The 26,398-nt window shown below is 42.3% G+C and overlaps 1 protein-coding gene across 1 annotated transcript in view; it reads left to right on the forward strand.

The window, feature by feature from the left end:
- AGK (acylglycerol kinase) overlaps positions 1-26,398 on the forward strand; it is a 99,720-nt gene that overhangs the window by 72,882 nt on the left and 440 nt on the right. Inside the window, exons 10-16 of the mRNA XM_010855026.1 lie at positions 4,547-4,626; positions 7,449-7,506; positions 12,043-12,190; positions 12,639-12,733; positions 22,602-22,672; positions 24,845-24,929; positions 26,267-26,395. Coding sequence (XP_010853328.1) covers positions 4,547-4,626; positions 7,449-7,506; positions 12,043-12,190; positions 12,639-12,733; positions 22,602-22,672; positions 24,845-24,929; positions 26,267-26,395 — 666 coding nt within the window. The remainder of the gene's footprint in view (positions 1-4,546; positions 4,627-7,448; positions 7,507-12,042; positions 12,191-12,638; positions 12,734-22,601; positions 22,673-24,844; positions 24,930-26,266; positions 26,396-26,398) is intronic.

Below are 26,398 nucleotides of genomic sequence, written 5' to 3' on the forward strand. Positions count from 1 at the left end.
TCTCTGGGTTTCTTGGACTTGGGTGATTATTTCCTGCCCCATTTTAGGGAAGTTTTCAACTATTATCTCTTCAAGTATTTTCTCATGGTCTTTCTTTTTGTCTTCTTCTTCTGGGACCCCTATGATTCGAATGTTGTAGCGTTTAATATTGTCCTGGAGGTCTCTGAGATTGTCCTCATTTCTTTTAATTCGTTTTTCTTTTATCCTCTCTGATTCATTTATTTCTACCATTCTATCTTCTAATTCACTAATCCTATCTTCTGCCTCTGGTATTCTACTATTTGTTGCCTCCAGAGTGTTTTTAATTTCATTTATTGCATTATTCATTTTATGTTGACTCTCTTTTATTTCTTCTAGGTCCTTGTTAAACCTTTCTTGCATCTTCTCAATCTTTGTCTCCAAGCTATTTATCTGTGATTCCATTTTGATTTCAAAATTTTGGATCAATTTCACTATCATTTGGAATTCTTTATCAGGTAGATTCCCTATTTCTTCCTCTTTTGTTTGGTTTGGTGGGCATTTATCCTGTTCCTTTATCTGCTGGGTATTCCTCTGTCTCTTCATCTTGTTTAAATTGCTGAGTTTGGGGTGTCCTTTCTGTATTCTGGCAGTTTGTGGAGTTCTCTTTATTGTGGCGTTTCCTTGCTCTGTGTGGGTTTGTACAGGTGGCTTGTCAAGGTTTCTTGGTTAGGGAAGCTTGTGTTGGTGTTCTGGTGGGTGGAGCTGTATTTCTTCTCTCTTCTTTCAAAGACTTGGGTTGCTTTTCTGGGTGCCTGATGTCCTCTGCCGGCATTCAGAAGTTGTTTTGTGGAATTTACTCGGCGTTTAAATGTTCTTTTGATGAATTTGTGGGGGAGAAAGTGTTCTCCCCATCCTACTCCTCCGCCATCTTAGCTCCTCCCCATATTGAGTTGTATGAGTTCTTTATATTTTGTATATTAACCCCTTATCAGATATGTGATTTGCAAACATTTTCTCCCAATCATTTGGTTACCTTCTCATTTTGTTGATGATTTCCTTTGCTATACAGATGCTTTTTAGTATGATGTAGCCCCACTTATGGAGAAGGCAATGGCACCCGACTCCAGTACTCTTGCCTGGAAAATCCCATGGATGGAGGAGCCTGGTGGGCTGCAGTCCATGGGGTTGCGAAGAGTCGGACACGACTGAGCGACTTCACTTTCACTTTTCACTTTCATGCATTGGAGAAGGAAATGGCAACCCATTCCAGTACTCTTGCCTGGAGAATCCGAGGGATGGGGGAGCCTGGTGGGCTGCCATTTATGGGGTCGCACAGAGTTGGACACGACTGAAGTGACTTAGCAGCAGCAGCAGCCCCACTTATTTATTTTTGCTTTTGTTGCTTTTGCTTTTGGTGTCAGATTCAGAAATCATTGCCAAGATTTATGTCAAGAAGCTTACCCTCTACATTTTCTTACAGGAATTTATTGTTTCAGGTCTTCTATTTCAGGTCTTTAATCCATTTTGAGTTAATCTTTGTATATGGTATAAGCTAATGGTCCAGTTTCATTCTTCTGCACATGACTGCCAATTTCCCTAGCATCATTTACTGAAGACATTGTCCTTTCCTCATTGTATATTTTTGGCTCCTTTATCACAAGTTAATTGACTGTATATATGTGGGTTTATTTCTGGGCTTTTAAAGTCTGTTCTCCTGATTTTTGTGTCTGGTTTTATGCAAATGCCATGCAGTTTTAATCATTACCACTTTTGTAATATAGTTTGAAACTGGGAATTGTAATGCCTTCAGCTTTGTTCTTCTTTCTCAGGATTGCTTTGGCTATTTGCATTTATGTGTGTGTGTGTGTGGTTCCATGAAAATTTTAGGATTATTCTGTTTCTTTGAAAATGTCATTGGAATTTTGATAGGGATTACATTGAATCTGTAGATTGGTTTGGGTAGTGTGGACATTTGAACATCAATGATTTTTTCAGTCCAGGATCACAGAGGATCTTCTTATTTGTTTGTGTCACTTTCAGCATCTTTCATTAATGCCACATAGTTTTCAAATTTCACCTCCTTGGTTAAATTTATTCCTGGGTACTTTATTCTTTTTCATGCAGTTGTAAACAGGATTGTTTTCTTTATTTCTCTTTCTGATGATTTGTTATTAGTGCATATAAATGTTACAGGTTTTTGTGTATTGACTTTGTATCCTGCATCTTTACTGAATTTGTTTATGACTTCTCTCATGTCATATGTAAATAGTGATAGTTTTTCATCTTCCTTTCCAATTTGGATGTCTTTATTTCTTGTTCTTGCCTAATTCCTCTGGCTAAGACTTCCAATACTATGTCGAATAAAAGTGGTGAGGGTAGACATCTTTGTCTTTCTTGTTCAAGATCTTAGACAAAAGGGTTTCAGTTTTTTACTGTTGAATAGGATGTTAGCTGTGGTCTTGTCATATATGGCCTCTATTATGTTGAAGTGTGTTCCCTTTATACCCACTTTATTGAGTTTTTTTTTTAATCATAAATCATTGTTGAATTTTATCCCATACTTAAGTGTGTTCCCTTTATAGCCACTTTATTGAGAGGTTTGTTTTCTTTTTATCATAAATTAGTGTTGAATTTTATCACATACTTTTTCTACATCTAGTGAGGTGAACGTATGATTTTCACCCTTTGTGTTATAATCACACTGACTGATTTGAAGATGTTGAGCCATCCTTGCATCCATGGAATAAATCTTAACTTCATCATGGTCTTATCCCTTTAATATATGGTTGAATTTGGTTTGCTAATATTTTGTTTAGGGTTTTTACATCTGTATTTGTCAGGAATATTGGCTTTTAATTTTCTTGCGTTGTCCTTGTCTGATTTTGGTATCAGGGTAATGCTGGCCTCATACTGTCAGTCTGGAAGAAATCCCTCCTGTTTTTTGGGAGAGTATGAGAAGGATTTGTGTTAATTCTCCTTTGAGTGTTTAATGAAATTTACCAGTGAAACTTTCTGGTCCTGGATTTTTGTTTGGTGAGAGGTTTCTACTGATTCAGCCTTCTAGCTAGTCATCAGGCTGTTCAGATTTTACCTTATTCTTTAAAATGCCTGGTTGTCTTAGAACTTACGTCATGCTTCCCTGACCATCTGTCTGCTCTGTTCTCTCACTCATACAGTGGCACCCACCCTGTACTTTGATAACACTCGGTACATATCTTTATTCTTTGGACCTACTGCATGTTCTTATTGTCTGTGTCTGTCTATCCCCCCATTATACCTTGAGCTTTTTGAGGACAGACATTTTTTATTGCTAGTTCCTAATATACTATAAATATCCTTAATGATTCATGGAAAAAATGATTAAATGAATGATTAATAGCGTGAGAAAGACTCAGGCCCTGCTATCTTCCACAGCATGCACTTGGTACCCAGGAGACTAATACATCCTTGCCTTGCCCGTCATGACGTAATCTTAACATCACCTCTTTGCTCTACTATTTTTCTCTTCCCTCTACTGTTTCTTCTCTTGCTCAAGCAGGTACAGAGAGCAGAAAAGCAAATCTGCTTCAATCGATAGACAGCCAAGGAGTGAGAGGCCAGTATCTTTTCCTTGTAGGCTGGCCCTGTTTATGTGTGGTTCTCCTAGAAGAGCCTTGCTTGTTTCAGCATAGTGGGAACAGGAGTGAAAATGGGACAGATGTCCTCTCCTAAGAAGACTTAAGACACTTTCTCTCGGCCAGCAACTTAGAGTGCCAAGAGTCTCCTCCAGTTCCTACTCTGCTTACACTGGTTCTGATGATGGCACAGTGGAAACTGACCTGGTTCTGTGCACGGTTCGCAAATTCTGTGGAGTTGTGTCTAGCAGTTGGCAGCTCTCTTTAGAATGTGGGGGAACCTTTGGGCTTTTGCTGCAATTCTGAGGTATAGGGAATGTCCCTTTCAAAATTCAGATGTGTATATTTTCTTCTAGAAAAAAGCCCAGCATGGAGTATAGACTCTTAGAGGCAGTGGCATTGTTAATGTTTATTTTCTAAAATAGGTATTGCTAAACTCACTGATTTATTAGAATTTGGTGATTATAATATGCAGTATTTGGCCATAAAGCACTGAATTAAACCCGAATCACTTTGCATCCTGATTTGTTATGACAAATACCTGGCTGTATCTTCAGAGACTCAGGTGAAACATTCTGGAGTACATACCAGAACTCTGATGATCTTGCTTGACCACTCTTGGCCCTCCATAGAGAACACAGATTTAAATTACCTCGGACAAGTACATGTGAGAGAAGAAGTTCTGGCTGACCCGATTAATTGGTCCAAGAATCAGCATAGTGATTACAGTCTGAAGTATGATAGCATGTTTTCTCGCCAACCGATTCACGAGGCCTAATACACGAATGTTAGTTTCATTTTATTTCAGTACTTTTACTGAGCACTCAAAAGAGTTCATTTCTTAAATTTGGAACATCCCTTTTGGAATTTTATTTTGACGAAACATAGGCCGTGAACGTTTGCTGGCTACTTACCTGTAGAGAGTTCCAGGTTATTGTCATTAATTTAAGTGAAATGTATTTAACTTCCAGGGTGAAAAGGAACAGCCTGTGTTTGCACTCACCGGCCTTCGATGGGGATCCTTCCGAGATGCTGGCGTCTCAGTTAGCAGGTAGAAGGGCACTGGGTTAACCAGTGGTGGTTTTTAAACACCTTCTTACTCTGTCCCCGTCTTTGAGGTTTCAGTATACAGTGATCTCGGAATACATGCGGTGGGCCCAGCGGTTGAATTGTGTATGAATAACAGAAGTGGAGTTTACATTCTGTGTGCACAGAGGCTGGGGGAAGTCCCAGTTTCCTCCACGCTGGCTGAGTGGTAGCTCAGGATGAGCAGTGTCCACCTCTCTTTCTAGACGTCGTATTTGACCGGGGGTGGGGCTCAGCTGGACCAGAGGGACACTGGGTGTCGTCTCCTCCCACCGCCTGCTTAGCTGGGTGCCAAGTGCAAGGCACCACTGGGGCTGCAGCCTCCTGAAGCTTTGACAGCCCTGGTCGGAAGACCCCTTTTCCCCTAAGAGGTGTTCTTTCTGAAGGCCTGGTGGATTCACCGACCCCAGGCCGCCTCCTTCAGAGGAGGGAGAAAGGCAGAGACCTGGGAATGCCAGAAGGTGGAAGAAACAGGCCTGCGGAGGAGGCCGTGAGAGGGCTGCTGGTGGCTTTTCATGGCAACCTGCTTATTTTTGGTGAATTCATTGTGTAGCATATAACTGCCAGCTCAGAAAGAGGGTGTGCCCTGTGCTGTGTGCCATGGAGAGGCCGCGTGGGCAAGGCTTCCTGAGGTGGGGCTGGAGGAGACAGGGCATGAAGTTCAGTCCTAGCTGGTGGGCGTTATTTTCTTTCTTTACCTCTTCTTGACAACATGCTTACAATTTGAGTGTAGTGTAAATGAACGATGATTGAGCTCACACACAGCTCTTATCAAGAAAGCTCTCTTTACTTTGTAGGCATTCTCGCCACATTTTCTTTACAGAAATTCCTCTCATTTGTTCCACATGGTTATTCCTGCTAATGAGGTTCCTGACAGTGGACTGTCCAAGGAGAGAGACCACTGAGTTACATCACACCCTGCGTTCTTTTGTTTCCAAGTATGCATGGTTATCTTCATTCTGCAAGTCATCTTGTATCTGATCTGTAATCTCACGTGACAGCGGTTTACCATGAGGAATTGCTTAGTTTCCCCTGAGAAAGTCTGATGAGAGTAAATTGCTCTTTTTTTTTTTTTTGGCCACACGACGTGCTATGTGGGATCTTCCCTGACCATGTGGGGTTCCTTGACCAGGGATGGACCCCATGCCCCCTACAGTAGAAGTGCAGAGTCCTAACCATCGGACTGCTGGGGAAGTCCTACATTGCTTTCTAAGTGTGTTCAGCACAAGCATAGGTCAGCCCTTGAGGAATATCACACACAGGCCCATATTCTGTTTGATTTCTGAACATGGAATTTTAAAATGCTGGCTGTTATTGTACCTGGACTAGAACCATCTGCTGAGTTGCTCTGTGTGTTACGGGAGAAACAGTGGGGGTGCAACAAGCCATTTCCTAGGTGGCCTCGCAGAGTATCAGTTCAGAATAAAGTTATTTATTTCTAAATCAGTTTAGAAATAAACTGCCTTGGCTGGGATGTGTTTCTGTCTGGCTACCCTGGAAAAGAAGCAAAGCATGGAGTAAGCTTTCAAACAAAGTAACAGAAACCAAAACATTAGATGATCAAAGCGGTTGTTAATAGCCTTGTGGTGCTTACTGGGATAATAGTTAGAATGGTTCTGCTCTGCTCCTTGGATGGCTAAACTCCATATTCTGGTGTTCAAGACCAACTTACTCCGTCACCATCCCTAACTACCGAGTTCTATGTCTTTGTTTAGAGCTTTTGCTCTGGCAACTACTCTAAGCGCTTCCCATGCTGTTACCCTTGTCCTGCCTAGAATGATGTCCTTGCCGCCTCCCTGTGTCTGTGTCCAGCCCAGCTTTCTAGGTCTCACGGCCTCACTTTGTTCTTGGGTCATTGGTTGTGCAGGTGTGGCTGCTCCAGTGATTTTAGGCCCATAATGATTTCTTGCACCTTCTTGACTCTCCTCACCAGTAAATAGTGATCCATTCATACCATGTCATAGAAATATGTTTGTTTGTCGTCGTCTATTCTATTTGGGGGCCTTGTTTTCTCAGAAGCCCGCAAAGGCAAGAATTTTGTACTGATGATATTGCTTCTGTTTCCTCCATATACATCGTCAGTGCTAAATGAGTGCATATTGGTTTGAATCGAATAGGGAGCGGTTAAGGTGGGCTGGTAGGTGAAAGAGACATTTTAAGAGAGAAGTCTACTTTATGCTACTTTTCTAAATCCAACCAGGCGTCTTTTTCTCTTCAGTGGCTTTTAGGAATTTAGCAATATGAAGTAGACCCTCTTTACTCCCAGATTTCCATTTCCCATGTTGAAGCTGCATAACATGAGTAATGCGGAATGATGCTGATTTACAGATTTTAATTGTATGTTTGTGCGTTGAGAGAGAACGCGGTGTACAGCATGCAGCCATTTAGCTCACGAGTAATACATTAGCACCCACACCCGCATCTCTTCGTGCCTTTATCACTCTCCACTCATTCAGAATGTGAACTTAACTGTGTTCCACGGTGCAAAGTACATATTACAGTGATACCTGTGAATTTAGAGATTCAAGAAGACTCTGATTATATATCTCATAAATTGCAAGGATTTAGCTGATGTATAACTAATTATGTTCTGTTTGACGTGGTATTCAAATGCAGATTAAAAACTTACTGTAATACTTTTTTATGCTAAACCACAATCTCCAAACCTCCAGAGCAGACACTTCTGGTAGAGGTGTAATTCTAATGTATTATCTGTCCTGAATGGTATCTAGCACATTGATAGTTTTCTTAACAGTCTAATCAGATTTTTATCTTGCTGTTTTTCAGGTACTGGTATCTTGGGCCTCTAAAAACCAAAGCAGCCCACTTTTTCAGCACTCTTAAGGTAAATGCAGGCTACAGTATTGACATTTGACCTCTGGTATTTTGTTATTCCTTTGTGATGTGTGTATTTGGAATTTTTAAAAGTTTCTTGCTATAGATGTATATGGCATGCTCCTAAAATGGGGCCTATTTACTTACACACAAATCCAGAAAGCATTCCTGTTCTGATATTTCTCATCTGCCAACTTATTCTCTATTACCAAGCCCATATTTAATTTCATTTTAGTATTTCACTTCCGTTTGTTCATTTACTCTTAACCAAACAAACCTTGAACACAGTGACCTATATCTCATTAATTACTTGCAAATGTGTCTATATTAGTATCGAGAAGCAAACTGAAGATTTGTATCTGAATACGCCATGAAATTAAAAGACACTTACTCCTTGGAAAAAAAGTTATGACCAACCTAGACAGCATATTGAAAAGCAGAGATATAACTTTGCCAATAAAGGTCCATCTAGCCAAGGCTATGGTTTTTCCAGTGGTCATGTATGGATGTGAGAGTTGGACTGTGAAGAAAGCTGAGCGCCGAAGAATTGATGTTTTTGAACTGTGGTGTTGGAGAAGACTCTTGAGAGTCCCTTGGACTGCAAGGAGATCCAACCAGTCCATTCTAAAGGAGATCAGCCCTGGGTATTCTTTGGAAGGAATGATGCTAAAGCTGAAACTCCAGTACTTTGGCCACCTCATGTGAAGAGTTGACTCATTGGAAAAGACTCTGATGCTGGGAGGGATTGGGGGCAGGAGAAGAAGGGGATGACAGAGGATAAGATGGCTGGATGGCATCACTGACTCAATGGACGTCAGTTTGAGTGAACTCCGGGAGATGGTGATGGACAGGGAGGCCTGGCGTGCTGCGATTCATGGGATCGCAAAGAGTCGGACACGACTGAGTGACTGAACTGAAATATAGTAGGCTACAAACAATGCTTTGTGCTTCAAACCATGCTTAACTAGCCAAATATGTGTAGAGGTTGCTGCATTGGACAGTACAAGTATGAGACCATTGCCATCATAAGAGAAAGGTCTATCAGGCTATGCTGTTATAGGCTATACAATGAAGAATATTGGCATAGAGAAAAACTCAACAGTGTATGTTAATGAAAATGCTAATAGAAGAGGCACAGTTACCTTGTACTACGTACCATGTTGAGCTTTTATGCACATGAAAGTAGTATATTTACAGTTTGAATCTGAAAATTGGCAGATGAAGTTTCAATGTAGTAAAGAGTTTGGTTCTATGTAATGTTAACATTCAGAGTATCGAATGGGTTTGAAATTAAAGAAGTAATGTATGTCCATTGCAAAACGTTTATAAAATATAGCTCCCTTTACCCGGAGCTATCCAGTTATTCATTAACAAAGCCATTAAAGTACTAGGGGTAACCAGTCTATGTGATTACTAAAATGAACTTGGAGTGCTGGGGAGCAAGGACTTTCTATGCTTAAGGCGAACTGTGTGAGTAAAATGCACGACTGCTGTTGCTTGGAGGAATAATTTCATTGGTGAAATATTCAGGAAGAAATAGAGTAGCTCCGTATTTAAGTTGTAGAATCTGGGACCATATAAACTGTTTCTATCATTTCAACAGCAGACAGTGATTGCGTACCTATTGGGTGGCAAGCCCTGCTGTATAATTGGACTACTGGGTCAAATAAGACAGGTCTCGTGCCCTCAAGAAGTGTTCACGTGCCAGGAGTGAGGGCCTGGTAAATCAGCAGTTTGGCAAGTGCTAGGAGAGAAGCAGGAAAGAATAAGATGGAAGCACAGAGGAGGAGCATTTACCTCTGACTGAAGGTCAGTAGAGTCAGCCCAGAGAAGGTGACACTTCAGCCAAATTTTGAAAAATATACTAAAGGGCATTCCAAGCGCAGGGGTCAGGATGTGTGGAGGCAGAGAGGTGTCACATGGTCTTTAATTATGGCCAGTGTGGAGGGGCTTGCGGGCTGACTGCAGGTTTTGACGTGGGATCTGACCTTTATCATGAAAGCACTGGAGGGTCACTGGATCTTAAGCAGGGGAATGACAGGAGCAGGCTTTCACTTTGGCAAGGAATTGTTTGGCAGCAGAATGGACGAGAGACTGGACATTGGTAGTAACAGGCAAAGGCATCAGATAGAAGATTGCTAACACGATCCAGGTGAGGAGAGATGAGGTCTCGCCAAGGTGGTAGTAGTGAACCTTGACCCCAGAGCATTGACTCAAGAGGCACAATCCTCGACAGTCAGCAGGAGCAGGGCGTAGTCCCAGGTCTCTGGCTCGAGGGGCTAGAGTTTGGTAACTAGAGTTTTCCGTGAATGCTGATAATATCAGAGTTGGATCACATTCGTGAAGAAAGGTGAAATTCTCAGTTTGGCGCGTATCGAGTTTAACATTACCGGTGGTACAGACCAGTGAAGTCATACAATTATGACTTAGATCTGGAATTCAGAGATATCTGGGCTGAAGAAATAGATTTAAATGTCGTAAGTGTATGAGTGGCATTGAGCTATGGGTTTGTTGAAGTTACTGTTGAGAATAGGTGGGCAGGAGTAACCCATCATTTTAAAGAGCCTGAAATGATGCCCAGAAAATCCAGAGAGAGACTCTGGGAGGAAGTACTGACATAGAAGCCAATGAAAGAGAGAACTTCCAGAAGAGAGCGAGGTTTTAAGAAGCAGCATCAAAGAGCAAAATAAAGAGAGGAAAGTAAGGATCCATTGACTCTGGCAACCCCTGCAGGTTTGGTAACGTGTTAGGTGGAGGGGCCGAAGCCAAATTGAAGAAAGTTCAGGAGTAAACCGGAGGTAAAAACTGGAGGCAGCAGAGCCACTCCTTTAAGAAACTTGACTTTGAAGGAGAGGAGATTAAAAACAGCAGAAGGTACTGAGAAATACAGGTCAGTGGAGCACTCTGGGTTCTTTGTTTTGTTTTTTTTAATTAGAGAGCTGTTCATGTGTTTTCTCCCTGAAGCAAAAGTAAAAGCGAATGGGAGGAGAGGAAAGGGCACCAAAAACATGACTGATTCGGCCAAGTCCGTGAGCAAGAGAAAGGGAGTGGATCAGAGCCCTGGACTAGCCTCGGACAGGGGCAGGGACACCTTTTTCCTTGAGACAGGGGAGCAATAAAACAGAGGTCCAGATGAAAACACATTTATAAAGAGGTGAGGCAGTTCTCTCTGATGTCCTTGTATTCTTTCTGAATGGTAGGAAGCAAGGTGATCTTTTGACAGCGAGGTGGGTGGGGAGTTTGGAAGAAGGATGAAAATAGGAAGGTTTAGAAAGATTATCAAGTGACATAAAAGACCTTGGACCAAGAGCTTATGGTGACCTGGGTATGCTCACTTGGGCGGTGTTTTCCCTGTGTCAGTACTCAGCAGGAGGCCTCATCTCCCCCTCTGATAATATTGAGCCACGATGTAGAAGTACAGACACCAAGTGACAGATTGATCGAGAACTGAGGCTTTTCAGGGTACATGTTAGAGAAGGAAGACACGAGGGCCGAAAGCCATAGAAGAATGATGTAAAATCCACTGTTCACCTGGTTGGTGCTGAGGACAGCTGGAGAGGCCAGGAGCTGGGACTCTCTGAGAGCCCGGTGTGGTTAGAGTTTTCAGGGGCCCCCAGTTCATAGCCCTCTCTTCCTCCTCTGACTTTGAACCAAGTTATGAAAACAAAATGCAGAAACAAAGCAGATGGAAATTGACATACCGGCTTTATCAACGTCAGCAGGCGTGAAGGACACAGTGTAGATACGTGGTCACAATCTGATTTCCTCATGGTCCAAATTGAATTTCTCCACTTAAAAGACCTCCATCAGGACAGAGGCTGCTAAGTAAGCCCACTGCATGAGGAATCAATGGATGTGTGATTCCGCAGGACTCTGATCACTTACAGAGAAGGAAGAGAAGAGGTTGGGTCTTTCTGGACTTGGGAGGAGTAAGAGATGGGGTGAGAGAAGTCAGAGTTAATTGTTACTGTTTTGTAATTCACCACGTGGAAACTTGAGAACAGGGGAGTGGTTCACCCTGAGGGCACTGAGCACAAAAATATCAACTGGAAGAATAAGGGTAGTGATTAGATAATGGGATACCAGGGCTTTAGACTTCTAAGATGGAGTAGTTCTGGGTACTGATAAGGACAAGGATGTGGCCATGGAAGTGGGTTGCTATGTAGGTTGGAGGCAATGTCAAGGGCTGAGAGGTTAGGGTATTATTTTAGTAATCCTTGAGGACACTGATGAGACCCAAGATGGTACTGGACTCGGGATGCCAGGAAGACGACAGATCTGGAGTGTGAGAATGATGGCCTTTGAAGCGGGAACAAGAAGCCTTGGGCTGGATTTCGAGGCCAGACCAGCGTGGCCTCTGAGTGGAACATGCTTCCCGAAGTAAAGGAAGTATGTGATGCAACTAGATTTCATCAGTCTCATGTGTCACCATCTCTAAATGAATGATAAATTTCTTATGGTGTGATTCTATGCTGGTTCATATTGAGAAGCTCCAAGAGTTTGTAATTGTGTTGCATGATAAACATTTTTTTCCCTTCATTGAAAGGAGTGGCCTCAGACTCATCAAGCCTCGATCTCGTACACGGGACCAACAGAGAGACCTCCCAGTGGAGCAGAAGAGACCCCGCCCCGGCCCTCCTTGTATAGGAGAATATTACGGAGGCTCGCGTCCTACTGGGCACAACCGCAGGGAGGTGAGGAGCCTGGGGACTGGAGGTTGCAAAGTCCTGGGCAGCTCAGGACTGCCTGAGGCAGACCCCACACCAGTGTCAGACCCTCCCAGAGTTGGGGAAGCCTGAACTCAGCCCTCGATGTGCACAGCACAGGCCCAGACCAGCAGCAGCAAGGTCCCAAGAATGGGAACAACAGCCTGTGTCATTCCTGACTCCCAGCGACTCCCTCTTTCTCTTGCCAGCCTTTATGTTACTGTAGCTGCTTTTGTTGGGTTGTCTCAGGCCTAGAGATTCCATTTTGAACCTGGCTCTTTATCCCATGTATAAAAAGTATGAGATAAAGAAAATTAAGCCTGGGATTCCCCAGATGGCCTTGGGAGGCCATCTGAGCCGCTGGCAGCTGGCCACGGGTGGCAGTGCTGAAATGTTCGTGGGAGATAACTGACTTGTATTGGATGCATTCACACAGCCCTGCAAGAGGTGAACCCAGAGGTCTGGAAGGAATTGCAGTTGTCCACCCTTGAATTGTCCATCACAACCCGGAACAGTCAGCTTGACCTGGCAGTAAGTGTGCTTTTTTTTTTTTAAATTAGAAAAGCATTTCGGAAAAGTGACAAAGGCTACAAAGGCTGCACACTCTTCTAGTAACTTAGTGTTTTTATTTTTACCCTGTGAGGGGGAGAGAGGGTCAGGAACAAGAGGATGTGGGATCCCTTTGAGGAATAACAGCATGAGAAGAAACAGCTGAGTGAAGTGCCTAAAAGCTTATGGGGCTCTGGTCAAGCATCTGTCACCAAGCTTTGTGCCTTGAGAGAACTGAGGGCAAAGGGCCTTTAGCAGTGGAGTTAGTCTACTCCTGTTTGTTATAGGATTCACAAGTTGCAGAACTTTTACTTGAGTAAACATCTATTATTTTTGTGACTGTATTAAATACATAGATTTAGATCTCCAGGGAAGAAAACTATATATATATATATATATATATATACACACACACACAGACAAATATCTGTATTTACATATTTTGAGTCCAATCTATTGACATGGATTGTCCAATATAATAGCCACTAGTCACAGGTAGCTGTTTAAATTAATTACAAAATAAAATTTAAAACTCATTTCTCCTGCTATGTGTCACGTGCCATATGTGGCTAGTAGCTACCATATTGAAAAGCACAAATATAAAATATTTCTACAGTGCAGAGAGTTCTCCTGGAGAGTGCTGATATGGACAACAACGCTAAAAAATATTCTGAAATAAATCAGAGGTTAGCAAACTGGTCTGCTACCTGTTTTACTACAGCCTGCAAGCCAGGAATTGATTTTAAGTTTTTAAATGGTTGGAATAAAGTCAAAAAAGGAATTATATTTTGTGATAGGTGAAAAGTTATATGAACTCAAGTTTCAACATCCGTAAGTAAAGTTTTACTGGAACAGAGCTGTGTTCATCCATATCCGTGTTGTCTGTGGCCGCTCTTGTGCTGCAGTGGCAGAGCTGAGTCATTGTGACAGAGACTGAATGGCCCAAAAGCCTAAAACATTTACTCTCTGACCATCCACAGTCAAGGTTTACTGACCCCTGGTCTAGAGGAAACCTTAGTAGTTTATGTTAATGAAGATGCCGGCAGGAAGGTTATTCTTAACCATGGACCAATACTATGTTTAGCTTTTAAGTAAATCAAAGTAGTATGTTCACCATTGACCTGGTCAGTCTGAAAACTGGCACATGGAATTGAATGTATGGATGTAGTATGGTGAGTAAGGGAGAGAGGTGCAGTGGGAAGCTTGATTCCAGTATTAATATTCAGAGTGTAAAACTAATGCATGTCTGTTGTATAACATTTGGACCACATAGCTCTTTTCACTTTCTAAATTGATTCCAGTTGGATTAAAAGGTTAAATGTAAAAAAAACCAAAATTATGAAAGTACTAGAGTGAAATCTTAAGTGATTATCAATATAAACTTGGGAGGACAAGACTAAACTGCCACCTGAGGCAAAAGTCATATTGACACATTTGTGTACTTCTAATAAAAAATAAACAAAAATTTTTGTGAAAATTGGGAAAAATATTAGGATATGATAGACCCAGAATTCATAGCTTTCCTTTATACTAAACTGTTATACTAATCAATAAGAGATGGACAAAGGATTCATATAAACAACAGGCAGAGGACAAAAATAGAAATTCACAGAGGAAGTAAACATAAAAAATCACTGGTATTTACTACATGAGAAGCACTGTGTAAAAGAGAATTGTACATAGTGTCAGCGCATGTACTCATCATAACTGCACTATCAGGTGGATATAATGTCTATCTTAATTTCACAAGTAAAGAAAAAAATGCTTAATGTCAAAGAAATACAAATTAAAATCATAAATATTGAATGGCCGTAAATTAAAAATCATGCTAGTTTCCAGCGTGGGCGGGGAAATGGGCTGTCAGGTATTACTGGAGGGAAGAGGGCTCGGAACACCCTTTCTCCACGGCATTGTGGCAGTATATATGAAGCAGCTGAAATACAAGCACACCACTGGCCCTGTTAGCATATTTCTAAAAATGTATCCATCAAAAATAATCAGATGATGTATAAAGACAAGACAATCCCTTATTTCTTACATAATGGGATTCTGGAAATGTTGGTGGCAGTGAATGTATTAAGGTTAAAAAATACTCTGTTAAAAAGAAAGATAAGATTTCTAATTATGCATTTCCTTTATTCCCAGTCTCTGATGATATGTATTTCCAGTGTTTTGTTCGTGTTCTTTAACCTTGTTCTTTGCTCTGATGATTGAATACCAGTGAATGGATCGAGTTCAGCAAGCAGGTGATTGTGGCTCGAGATTAGCTGCATTCAGAATGCCGAAAGCTTTTTATCTTTGTGCCAATTATAAAAGTATATGATCCTGTGCTGCTTATCACTGGCAGCAGTGCATTCATTTTCTTTTATTCCAAAACCTTTTTGTCAAAATAAAAGCTAATGCAATAAAATATTCAAAGACAATAAAGCTGCCATGTAGTAGCTCAAAATGTTCATTTATCATTTAAAAAGAAAAAGTCCATTCAGAGTCTGAAAGAAGCTTTAGGGGTGTAGAATGTTTGAAAATTAGGATCTTTTGCAGAGCTATGTTCACTGTATTTATCATTGCAAAATACATGAAACAAAACTAATCAGGCAACTGATTAAATAGATTTTGATGCGTTTAGTTGCTCAGTCATGTCCAACTCTGTGCAACCCCATGGATTATAGCCCCCAGGCTCCTCTGTCCATGGAATTTGAATACTGGAGTGGGTTACTACTTGCTACTCCAATAGATTTTGGTACATGTATTTAAATGTATTTAAAAGTTTCTCTACCAGCATGGAAGATGTTCGTTGTATATTTAAATGAAAAACCAGGTAATATGATTTGCATCAAATGATTCCATATATATGTTAAAAAGAAATGCTCCCACTTCTAATTGAATTTTGTGAATGATAGAGTTCAGTTCAGTTCAGTTGCTCAGTCGTGTCTGACTCTTCACGACCCCATGAACCGTAGCACGCCAGGCCTCCCTGTCCATCACCAACTCCTGGAGTCCACCCAAACCCATGTCCATCGAGTCGGTGATGCCATCCAAACATCTCATCCTCTGTCGTCTCCTTCTCCTCCTGCCCTCAATCACTCCCAGCATCAGAGTCTTTTCAAATGAGTCAGCTCTTCACATCAGGTGGCCAAAGTATTGGAGTTTCAGCTTCAACATCAGTCTTTCCAATGAACACCTAGGACTGATCTCCTTTAGGATGGAGTGGTTGGATCTCCTTGCAGTTCAAGGGACTCTCAAGAGTCTTCTCCAACGCCTCAGTTCAAAAGCATCAATTCTTCGGTGCTCAGCTTTCTTTATAGTCCAGCTCTCACATCCATACATGACCACTTGACTAGAGGGACCTTTCTTAGCAAAGTAATGTCTCTGCTTTTTAATATGCTGTCTACGTTGGTCATAACTTTCCTTCCAAGAAGTAAGCATCTTTTAATTTCATGGCTGCAGTCACCATCTGCAGTGATTTTGGAGCCCAGAAAAATGAAGTCAGCCACTGTTTCTACTGTTTCCCCATCTATTTGCATGAAGTGATGGGACCAGATGCCATGATCTTCATTTTCTGAATGTTGAGCTTTAAGCCAACTTTTTCACTCTCCTCTTTCACTTTCATCAAGAGGCTTTTTAGTTCCTCTTCACTTTCTGCCATAAGGGTGGTGTCATCTGCATATCTGAGGTTATTGATATTTCTCCCGGCAATCTTGATTCCAGCTTGTGCTTCTTCCAGCCCAGCGTTTCTCATGATGTACTCTGCATAGAAGTTAAATAAACAGGGTGACAATATACAGCCTTGACGTACTCCTTTTCCTATTTGGAACCAGTCTGTTGTTCATGTCCAGTTCTCACTGTTGCTTCCTGACCTGCATACAGGTTTCTCAAGAGGCAGGTCAGGTGATCTGGTATTCCCATCTCTGTCAGAGTTTTCCACAGTTTATTGTGATCCACATAGTCAAAGGCTTTAGCATAGTCAATAAAGCAGAAATAGATGTTTTTCTGGAACTCTCTTGCTTTTTCGATGATCCATTGGATGTTGGCAATTTGATCTCTGGTTCCTCTACCTTTTCTAAATCCAGCATGAACATCAGGAAGTTCACGGTTCACATATTGCTGAAGCCTGGCTTGGAGAATTTTAAGCATTACTTTACTAGTGTGTGAGATGAGTTCAATTGTGTGGTAGTTTGAGCATTCTTTGGCATTGCCTTTCTTCTGGATTGGAATGAAAACTGACCTTTTCCAGTCCTGTGGCCACTGCTGAGTTTTCCAAATTTGCTGGCATTTTGAGTGCAGCACTTGCACAGTGTCATCTTTCAGTATTTGAAATAGCTCAACTGGAATTCCATCACCTCCACTAGCTTTGTTTGTAGTGATGCTTCCTAAGGTCCACTTGACTTCACATTCCAGGATGTCCGGCTCTAGGTGAGTGATCACACCATCATGATTATCTGGGTCGTGAAGATCTTTTTTGGTACAGTTCTTCTGTGTATTCTTGCCACCTCTTCTTAATATCTTCTGCTTCTGTTAGGTCCATCCCATTTCTGTCCTTTATCGAGCCCATCTTTGCATGAAATGTTCCCTTGGTATCCCTAATTTTCTTGAAGAGATCTCTAGTCTTTCTCATTCTGTTGTTTTCCTCTATTTCTTTGCATTGGTCGCTGAGGAAGGCTTTCTTTTTTCTCCTTGCTATTCTGTGGAACTCTGCATTCAAATGGCTATATCTTTGCTTTTCTCCTTTGCTTTTCACTTCCTTTCTTTTCACAGGTATTTGTAAGGCCTCCTCAGACAGCTGTTTTGCTTTTTTGCATTTCTTTTTCTTGGGGATGGTCTTGATTCCTGTCTCCTGTACAATGTCACAAACCTCCGTCCATAGTTCATCAGGCACTCTGTCTATCAGATCTAGTCCCTTAAATCTATTTCTCACTTCCACTGTATAGTCATACAGTGGTTTAGTCGTCTGGTGGTTTTCTCCACTTTCTTCAATTTCAGTCTGAATTTGGCAATAAGGAGTTCATGATCTGAGCCACAGTCAGCTCCCGGTCTTGTTTTTGGTGACTGTATAGAGCTTCTCCATCTTTGGCTGCAAAGAATATTAATCAGTCTAATTTCAGTGTCCACCATCTGGTGATGTCCATGTGTAGAGTCTTCTCTTATGTTGTTGGAAGAGGGTATTTGCTATGACTAGTGCGTTCTCTGGAGAAGGCAGTGGCACCCCACTCCAGTACTCTTGCCTGGAAAATCCCATGGATGGAGGAGCCTGGTAGGCTGCAGTCCATGGGGTCGCTAAGAGTCGGGCACGACTGAGCGACTTCACCTTCACTTTTCACTTTCATGCATTGTAGAAGGAAATGGCAACCCACTCCTGTATTCTTGCCTGGAGAATCCCAGGGACGGGGGAGCCCGGTGGGCTGCCATCTATGGGGTCACACAGAGTCGGGCACGACTGAAGTGACTTAGCAGCAGTGTGTTCTCCTGGCAGAACTCTATTAGCCTTTGCCCTGCTTCATTCTGTACTCCAAGGCCAAATTTGCCTGTTACTCCAGGTGTTTCTTGACTTCCTACTTTTGCATTCCAGTCCCCTATAATGAAAAGGACATCTTTTTTGGGTGTTCGCTCTAGAAGATCTTATAGGTCTTCATAGAACTGTTCAACTTCAGCTTCTTCAGCGTTACTGGTTGGGGCATAGACTTGGATTACCGTGATATTGAATGGTTTGCCTTGGAAATGAACATCAGAGGTAAGGAGCAGCAGCTGCGCTTTGCTGGGGCAGCCATGAAGAGAGACCCCACGTCCAAGGTAAGAGAAACCCAAGTAAGACGGTAGACACTGAGAGAGGGAATCAGAAGGCAGACAGACTGAAACTACAATCACAGACACCTAGCCAATCTGATCACACGGACCACAGCCTTGTCTAACTCATGAAACTAAGCCATGCCATGTGGGGCCACCCAAGACGGCGGGTCACAGTAGAGAGGTCTGACAGAATGTGGCCCACTGGAGAAGGGAATGGCAAACCACTTCAGTATTCTTGCCTTGAGAACCCCATGAACAGTATGAAAAGGCAAAAAGATAAGACACTGAAAGATGTACTCCCCAGGTCGGTAGGTGCCCAATATGCTACTGGAGATCAGTGGAGAAATAACTCCAGAAAGAATGAAGGGATGGAGCCAAAGCAAAAACAACACCCAGTTGTGAATGACCTGGTAATGGAAGCAGGGTTCAGTGCTGTAAAGAGCAATATTGCATAGGAACCTGGAATGTTAGGTCCATGAATCAAGGCAAATTGGAAGTGGTCAAGCAGGAGATGACAAGAGTGAACATCAACATTCTAGGAATCAGTGAACAGAGATGGACTGGAATGGGTGAATTTAACTCAGATGACCATTATATCTACTCCTGTGGGCAGGAATCCCTTAGAAGAAATGGAGTAGCCATCATAGTCAACAAGAGAGTCCAAAATGCAGTACTTGGATGCAGTCTCAAAAACGACAGAATGATCTCTGTTCGTTTCCAAGGCAAACCATTCAATGTCACAGTAATGATAGAGGGTGAAGCTCTAATTTTATTTTCCTTCCATATAGAAAGCCAGTTGTCCAAGCATCATTTATTGAAATGTGCCCCACCCCTCCCCCCTCCCACTGATCTGCAGTAAACCTGTCATACATCAAGAATTTGTATACATGGAGGTGTTCCTAAGTCTACTCTGTTGCTTTATTTTTCTGTATTTGTACTAGTACTATGCTTGTCTTAATTATTAGTTTTAGAGTAAGTCCCTCTGTTTTTCTTCTTAAAGGGTTTCTTGGCTATTCTTGGCTCTTTGACTTCAATAAATCTCTTAGAATGTTTAAGTTCTACATAAATATCTGTTATAAAATCGATCAGGATTCCATTGAACCTGTAGATCAGTTCGAGGAGAAATGACATTTTTTACAAGATTGACTCTTCTGTCATATAAACATGGCATATCTCTTCATTTATTTAGGCTTTTAATGTCTTTCAGTGAAGTTTTATGATTTTCTTTAACATTTTGTCTTGCTGAGTAGATTCCTGGTTATCTTAATTTTTGACATTGTTGTAAATAGTGTCTTTTAAAATGTCATTTTTTAACTGATTTAGTAGACGGTCATGTAATTGATTTTTTTATATTGATGCTGTACCAGCAACCTACAGTTCTTATCATGTTTATGGATTCCTTTAGATTTTCAATAGGTTCAGTCATGCCAACTGCAAATGGTGCAGTTGATATGATTTTTTTCCTTTCAAATACTTAACCTTATAACCTTTTGCCTTGTCACGTTGGCTAGGACCTCAGTACTGGGTTGAACAGAAGCAGTATTGGCAGGAGTCCTTGTCTCATTCCTAATTTAGAGAAAAAGGCTTTACTGCTTCATTCTTGAATTTGATGGTTTTTTTTTTTAATAGATAGCCTTTATCAGATTAAGGAAGTTCCCTTCCATTCCTATCTTAGTTTGCCAAGAGTTTTTATCATGAGTGGTTATATAATTTTATCAAGTACCTTTTCAGCCACTACTGAGATAAGGCTTTCTCACTGAATCTGTTGTATTACAATACATTGATTTCTACACTTGCACGCTTTACAAAAGTCAAATCCTAGACTCGTATATATATCCACTTACCCCTTTTGATGTCTCATATACATTTCAGTCTTGGCATGTCCTGAGCTCCTCAGCTTCCCTCCCACCCCCTGAAAACCGCCTTATTCTCACTCTTCCTCCAGCGCAGCTGATTGTCACTCCATTCTTCTAGTTGTTCAGGCCAAACATCTTGGATACTCCTTGTCCACACCTGAAACCTCTGGGGAAATCCTAGTGGCCGTGCCTTCTGTTAATGAATATTGCCAGCACGTCACAGTCTCCCCTGCCAACTGTTCCAAGCCAGGGTCGTATTTTAGCCCAATTATTACAATAGGTCCCTAAGTGGTCTCCCTTCCCCTTTCACTCTTCTCTAGACACAGTATCCAGAGATATCCTTAAAAAAACAAAAAGCACATCACATTTCTCTGCTTAAGACCTTCCAGTGGCTTTTTGCTGCGCTCAGCCTAATGGCCAGCTTCCTTGCAGGGCTGTCCAGTGTCTGTCCTCTCTGATTTCTCCTCCTCTTGTCTCCTTTTCCCACTCTGCTCTGGCCATGCCGGCTCCATGCTGTTGTTTCCCACGTCACACCTGCTCCCACCGAAGGCCCCTGCCCTGCCAGTATCCGTTGTGTGGACTGCGCGTCCCTAGACCAGTGGTTCTCAAAGTGTGGGCTTTAGATCAGCAGCAGGAGCATCGCTTGGGACCTTTTAACAAAGAAGGTTCTCGGGACCAACCCCAGATTATTGAACTGTAAGCTCTGAGAATGGGGCCGAGTCTGAATTTAACAGCCACCCTGGTGACAGAAAGCTTGCCCTGGGTTTCCACAGTTGCTGCACCTTCCTCAGGTGTCTGCTTAGAGGTTACCTCGTCAATGAGGCATACCAGACTCCTCTTTAAAAATGCCACCGATGTCACCTTTTATCTCACTTTTATAATGTACTTATAATATTTCTAATATACTCTATACCACTTATGCTAATGCACATACTCTCCAGCTTACTATTTTTATACTAGCATACTCTAGCATACTTCTAATATTTGTGATCACTTATTACTTTATTATGGTTGTGTTTTGTTCATCCCTTCACTGCCTCCGGTAGAACGTAGGTTCCTTGTAGGCAGAAATGTTCATGTTTCTGGTTCGTTGAGGGGACCCTAGCACTTAGAAAAGTTCATGGTACAAAGATGACAATAAGTCGTTTAGTAAGAGGTGACCTTAGAGCAGAGTTATCCCTCTGTGTTTTGTAATTCCTGGTTGAGATGTTAAAGTTGTGCTTTGGTTGAGCCCTTTAATCTTGGGCAAAGGCTGACAGCTTGCAGAGGCCTGGGGATGACCCTGGGGCTATGAATTTTGAACCTTTCCAAAAAGAACAAAATTCTATTTGAAGCAGACCCAGAACGATTGGGATTGATTTATAGAGGGCCAGATTGTATTGCTCACTACCAACTGGTAGTAAATTTCGGGGGTGGCCAAAGAACCAAGTCTGTTTTTTTATAGCCACTTCCTTGTAGCTTAGTTCTTCCAGAACATTCTGTGGTTGGGAATGCAGTGTTTTAAAAACATTTGTTGTTGTTTAGTCACTGAGTCACATCCCACTCTTCTTGTGACCCCTTGGACTGTAGCCTGCCAGGTTCCTCTGTCCATGGGATTTCCCAGGCAAGAATACTGGAGAGGGTTGCCATTTGCTCCTTCAAGGGATCTTCCCAACCCAGGGATCACACCCACAACTCCTCCATTAAAAACACTTCCATTCCATGGCATAAATGGATTGCTGCTCTTCAACTCTGGCCACTCACTAAGTTTGCATGTAGAGAGTTAAAAAATCCAGATACTTCTCCACACTAAGAAGCCGATCAAGCTGGTATGGTGTGATGCTGACATACAGTGAGGGTGGAGGCTTGCTGGGAGAGAGGCTTGCCAGGGAGGGGACCCTCGAGACTGTAACAACTGTTATTATCAGCAAGCAACAGAACTTGACCAACCTCCAAACCTGAGTTTTTACCTAGCTTATGTATATAGTAAAAAAAAAAAAAAAAAAGCAAGCAAGCAACGGAGATGAATTTTATGGTATGTAAATTATGCTTCAATAAAGGTCTTAATGAAAAAGGAAAGAAGGACTGAAAATATACTCAGGATTAAGTCATTCAAAGTCAAGTCCCTTCTGTAATACACAGCTCCAACCACGACCCTCCAAGGCTAAGAGGGCAACAGGGTCCATAGGCCAAAATTCAGAGCATTAACATTAGTTTTCCTAACTTTTCAGAGCAAAGAAGACTTTATGAACATCTGCATGGAACCCAACACCGTCAGCAAAGGAGACTTCATCACTATAGGGTAAGCGGACTGGGGTTTGTAGGCAGTGAGGCTTTAAGTGGTTTGTGTTTTCAGACTTTACCAATCCGAGCACCCAGAAAGTCCAAGCAGAGATCTCTGAAGACTTGCGTGGTTTGGGAACTGTAGCACCCTTTTGTTTTTGGGGTTGGCATGCGTAGTGCATGTCTCCTAGTTTGGCCTTCCCCTTGCATTTTGGGAAGATCAGAGTTTGGGAACTGTCTTAGTCTTTTGACTAAAATGACAGGAGTCAGTGTAACATGGTATCCTGGCCAGAATTTTGGCCTCAGGGTCTGAACTACTGGATGCAAATCTTGACTTTGCCACTCACTGGCCTCATGATCCTTTACCTTCCCTGAATCCTGGAGTGGAATAACATAATTGCTTCTCTCTCTCAGGGTTGTTTTTGAGTCTCATATGAGGGACTGTGTGGGCAAAGTCTTTTATCAGCGTGAAGTACCATCAGTTACCATTCATGTCAGCTCACCTTGCCTCTTCCCAGGGCATTAATGAAAAGGTATTGAGTACCTTGGACATTTTCCAGACTTTTTTTTCCCTTTTCCACTACAAAATACCCTCCCAAGTCCTGTCTGATTTGTTAAGCCGTACCTCTGCCAGAGTTTTATTGGTTAAGGATGCTTTCAGCCTTCCGCCAGACTTCAGAGCGACTGAGAAGGCTGTGTTACCATGCCAACTGGAATCTGCTCCATTTTTTCCTGAACTCTGTCTCAGAGCTCCCTCTTGTGCCCACGTAAGGGTTAGACATTGCTGCTGCAGCGGCCGGGTCTCCATGGCTACCTCAGTCTCTGTGCCAGCACTGGCAGCACAGTGTCTTTGCTCAGTTTGGGTGGTTCTCGCCTTGGGTACCAGTTCTTCAGATGCTGAATAGCTGCTTCTGCAGCCTTTGATTTACTTGCTGTAACTATAGTAAAAGGGAGGAAGGGAAAAGTCTCTTCTCCTAGGAAGGGTCCAGAAGCTACACAGTGTCCCACAAGCCTGTGGGACCAGCTATATTCGAATCTCCTTCATAATGCTGACACCCAAAACCAGAAGGAAACACTGATGATATTGCTTAAATTAGACGAAGTCATTATGGTGCACATGGTTGCTGTCATCATCTGCAGCAGCAGCAATAACATAGTTTCCTTTTGGTCTCTACGGGAAGTGAAATCAAGTCAGCTTCCTCTGAGTATCTGATTAGAACACTGTAAAGTTGCTTTAGAAAACCGATGATGTTTAATTGAAAGAATTACTATTGTTAGTTAATGATAAAGTGAAGTGGAAGTCGCTCAGTCATGTCTGACTCTTTGCAACCCCATGGACTATACAGTCCATGGAATTACTATACAGTCCATGGAATTCTCCAGGCCAGAATACTGGAGTGGGTAGCCTTTCCCTTCTCCAGGGGACCTTCCCAACCTAGGGTTTGAACCCAGGTCTCCTTCATTGCACGTGGATTCTTTACCAGCTGAGCCACCAGGGAAGCCCAAGAATATTGGAGTGGGTAGCCTATTCCTTCTCCAGCAATTAGTGATAAAGATGGACTAATTTTCTTAGATTTAGCTTTTACCCATTTCCCACTGACTCTGACTAGCTGCAGGGTGTATATACATGAGGGTGAGTGTGTATAGAGAGGCTAATAGTTTTATTTCAAAGCCATGTAGTCAAGGTCAAGATGCAGTATTCTAAGTAGACTGTTTATATCAATACGGAGAATCATACAAAAGCTGCTAAGGTTGGTTGTTCATATAAATCCATCCAGTTTAAATTAGAATAAAAATCTTTCTCTTTCAAGTAATAGACTCACAAGAAGTACCAAATATCAAAAGTTTAGTACTTTTTTATAAAGTAGTTCATTTCATTCCAGTTTTTAAACTTGGGATTTTTAAATAGCCCAAGAATTAGGTATACATGGAACTACTTAAAATCAGTTGAGAGAAAAATCAGTCTTCATGCCCAGTTCTCTGCAATAAATAAACCTTCTCAATCTAGAATGTATCTCAATACTAAGCAAGAAGCACTGGGGGAAGAATTATTCACAGAACCCCATGGTTCAAGACACCATGAGTCCATGTATTTGACTTTACCCAAAGACGTGCAGAACTCGCTTTGTCCTGGCAGTCGAATGCAGTTGCCAGCACTGGTTTCCAAGGTTGCTTTTTCCTGTACCGACAGAAGTAAAAAGGTGAGAGATCCCAAGCTGCATGTTGAGGGCACCGAGTGTCTCCAAGCCAGCCGCTGCACTCTGCTGCTTCCAGAGGTGAGCAGGGGTGAGCGGCCCCACAGCTTCGGGTCTTTTCCTCTTTGGTCTTCCTTTCTGTTTTTTCTCCCTCCTTCCTATTAACAGACCGTTCCTTAGGTACCTCATACCTGCTGTGTGGTGTGCCAGGCTCTGGGTTATATTAAGGGAGGCCTGAAAAGATGGCAGAAAAGCCCCTTCAGAGTCACAAGTTTAGAGTTTGGCTCCTGAAGACTTCCAGTGTTGTCAAGCCAAGGTTCTATAAAGTGATCCTTCAGTTTCCTGAGCTTTTATTTTTCTGAATGTAAATTATGCAAATGGTTACTATAACAACCCACAGAATTCTCCAGTGTGCAAATGATCATGGTGAATTCTAGCTTCACATTTTTAAAAAACGATCTGGAAGCGTTTTCAGGATGGCAGTAAATTTTTCTGTACTGGGAAATGCCAGGCTATGTGGAATAACCTATAAGTGGGGAAAAAAAGTTACTACAGATGGCCTCTGAAGACTTGCATGTTAAACTAAGGTGGTCAAAAAGGACTGTAGGTAAAACAGAAGGTGTCCCCACAGTGGCTGGTACCATAGTTTCAACACAGCAAATGTTGAATTAAACGCATGAGTTATGGAAGGGTTTTCTAGAATTTGTAATATTAATGGTGCTATACCTTAGGTGTAAAGGTAAGCAAGTCCTAAAGAACTTGATTATTATGAAAATAATCAAGTGGCTGTAACGGCTTTCCTAAGAGAACTGGCTGTGTTGCTCACTTTTCATTTGGGCAAGATTAGGGCCGAGAAGGACATACAAATCTTATATGAATTCCTTAAAGATATGACAGGACCCCGTCTTTCAATAAGCATTTAAAAACAATAACCTTGTTTCACAAATCCCAAAATACTCTGGGAGGAGGCAGAGGCCACTTAAACCTTTTTCATGGTGGTGAAGTAAGCTGAAAGTCGCTCAGTCGTGTCTGACTCTTTGCAACCCCATGGACTATACAGTCTATGGAATTACTATACAGTCCATGGAATCCTTTCGGCCAGAATGCTGGAGTGGGTAGCCTTTCCCTTCTCCAGGGGATCTTCCCAACCCAGGGATTGAGTCCACGTCTCCAACATTGCAGGCAGATTCTTTACCAACCGAGCTATGAGGGAAGCCCCCCTATTTCCAGAACCAGCCCTGTGTCTGACACAGGCACTGAAATCTCTTTAAAGAACATTAGGCTAAATCCTCAGAGAGGATGCGGTTTTCCCTAACAACCTGCCCAGATGCTCAGAGTGATGACGAGTCCCAGCCAGCTGTGGGTACAGCTGTTCTGAGAGTCCTCTTCCCCCACCCCTCCACCCCTCCTCCACACAGGGCACAGGGGGCGCCTTCAGCATCGACAGTGAGGAGTACGAAGCGATGCCCGTGGAGGTGAAGCTGCTCCCCCGGAAACTGCAGTTCTTCTGTGACCCTCGCAAGAGGGAGCAGCTGCTGCAGAGCCCGGCC

This window comes from Bison bison, unplaced genomic scaffold, assembly GCF_000754665.1.
Source record: "Bison bison bison isolate TAMUID 2011002044 unplaced genomic scaffold, Bison_UMD1.0 scf7180017864352, whole genome shotgun sequence".
Lineage (NCBI taxonomy): Eukaryota > Metazoa > Chordata > Mammalia > Artiodactyla > Bovidae > Bison > Bison bison.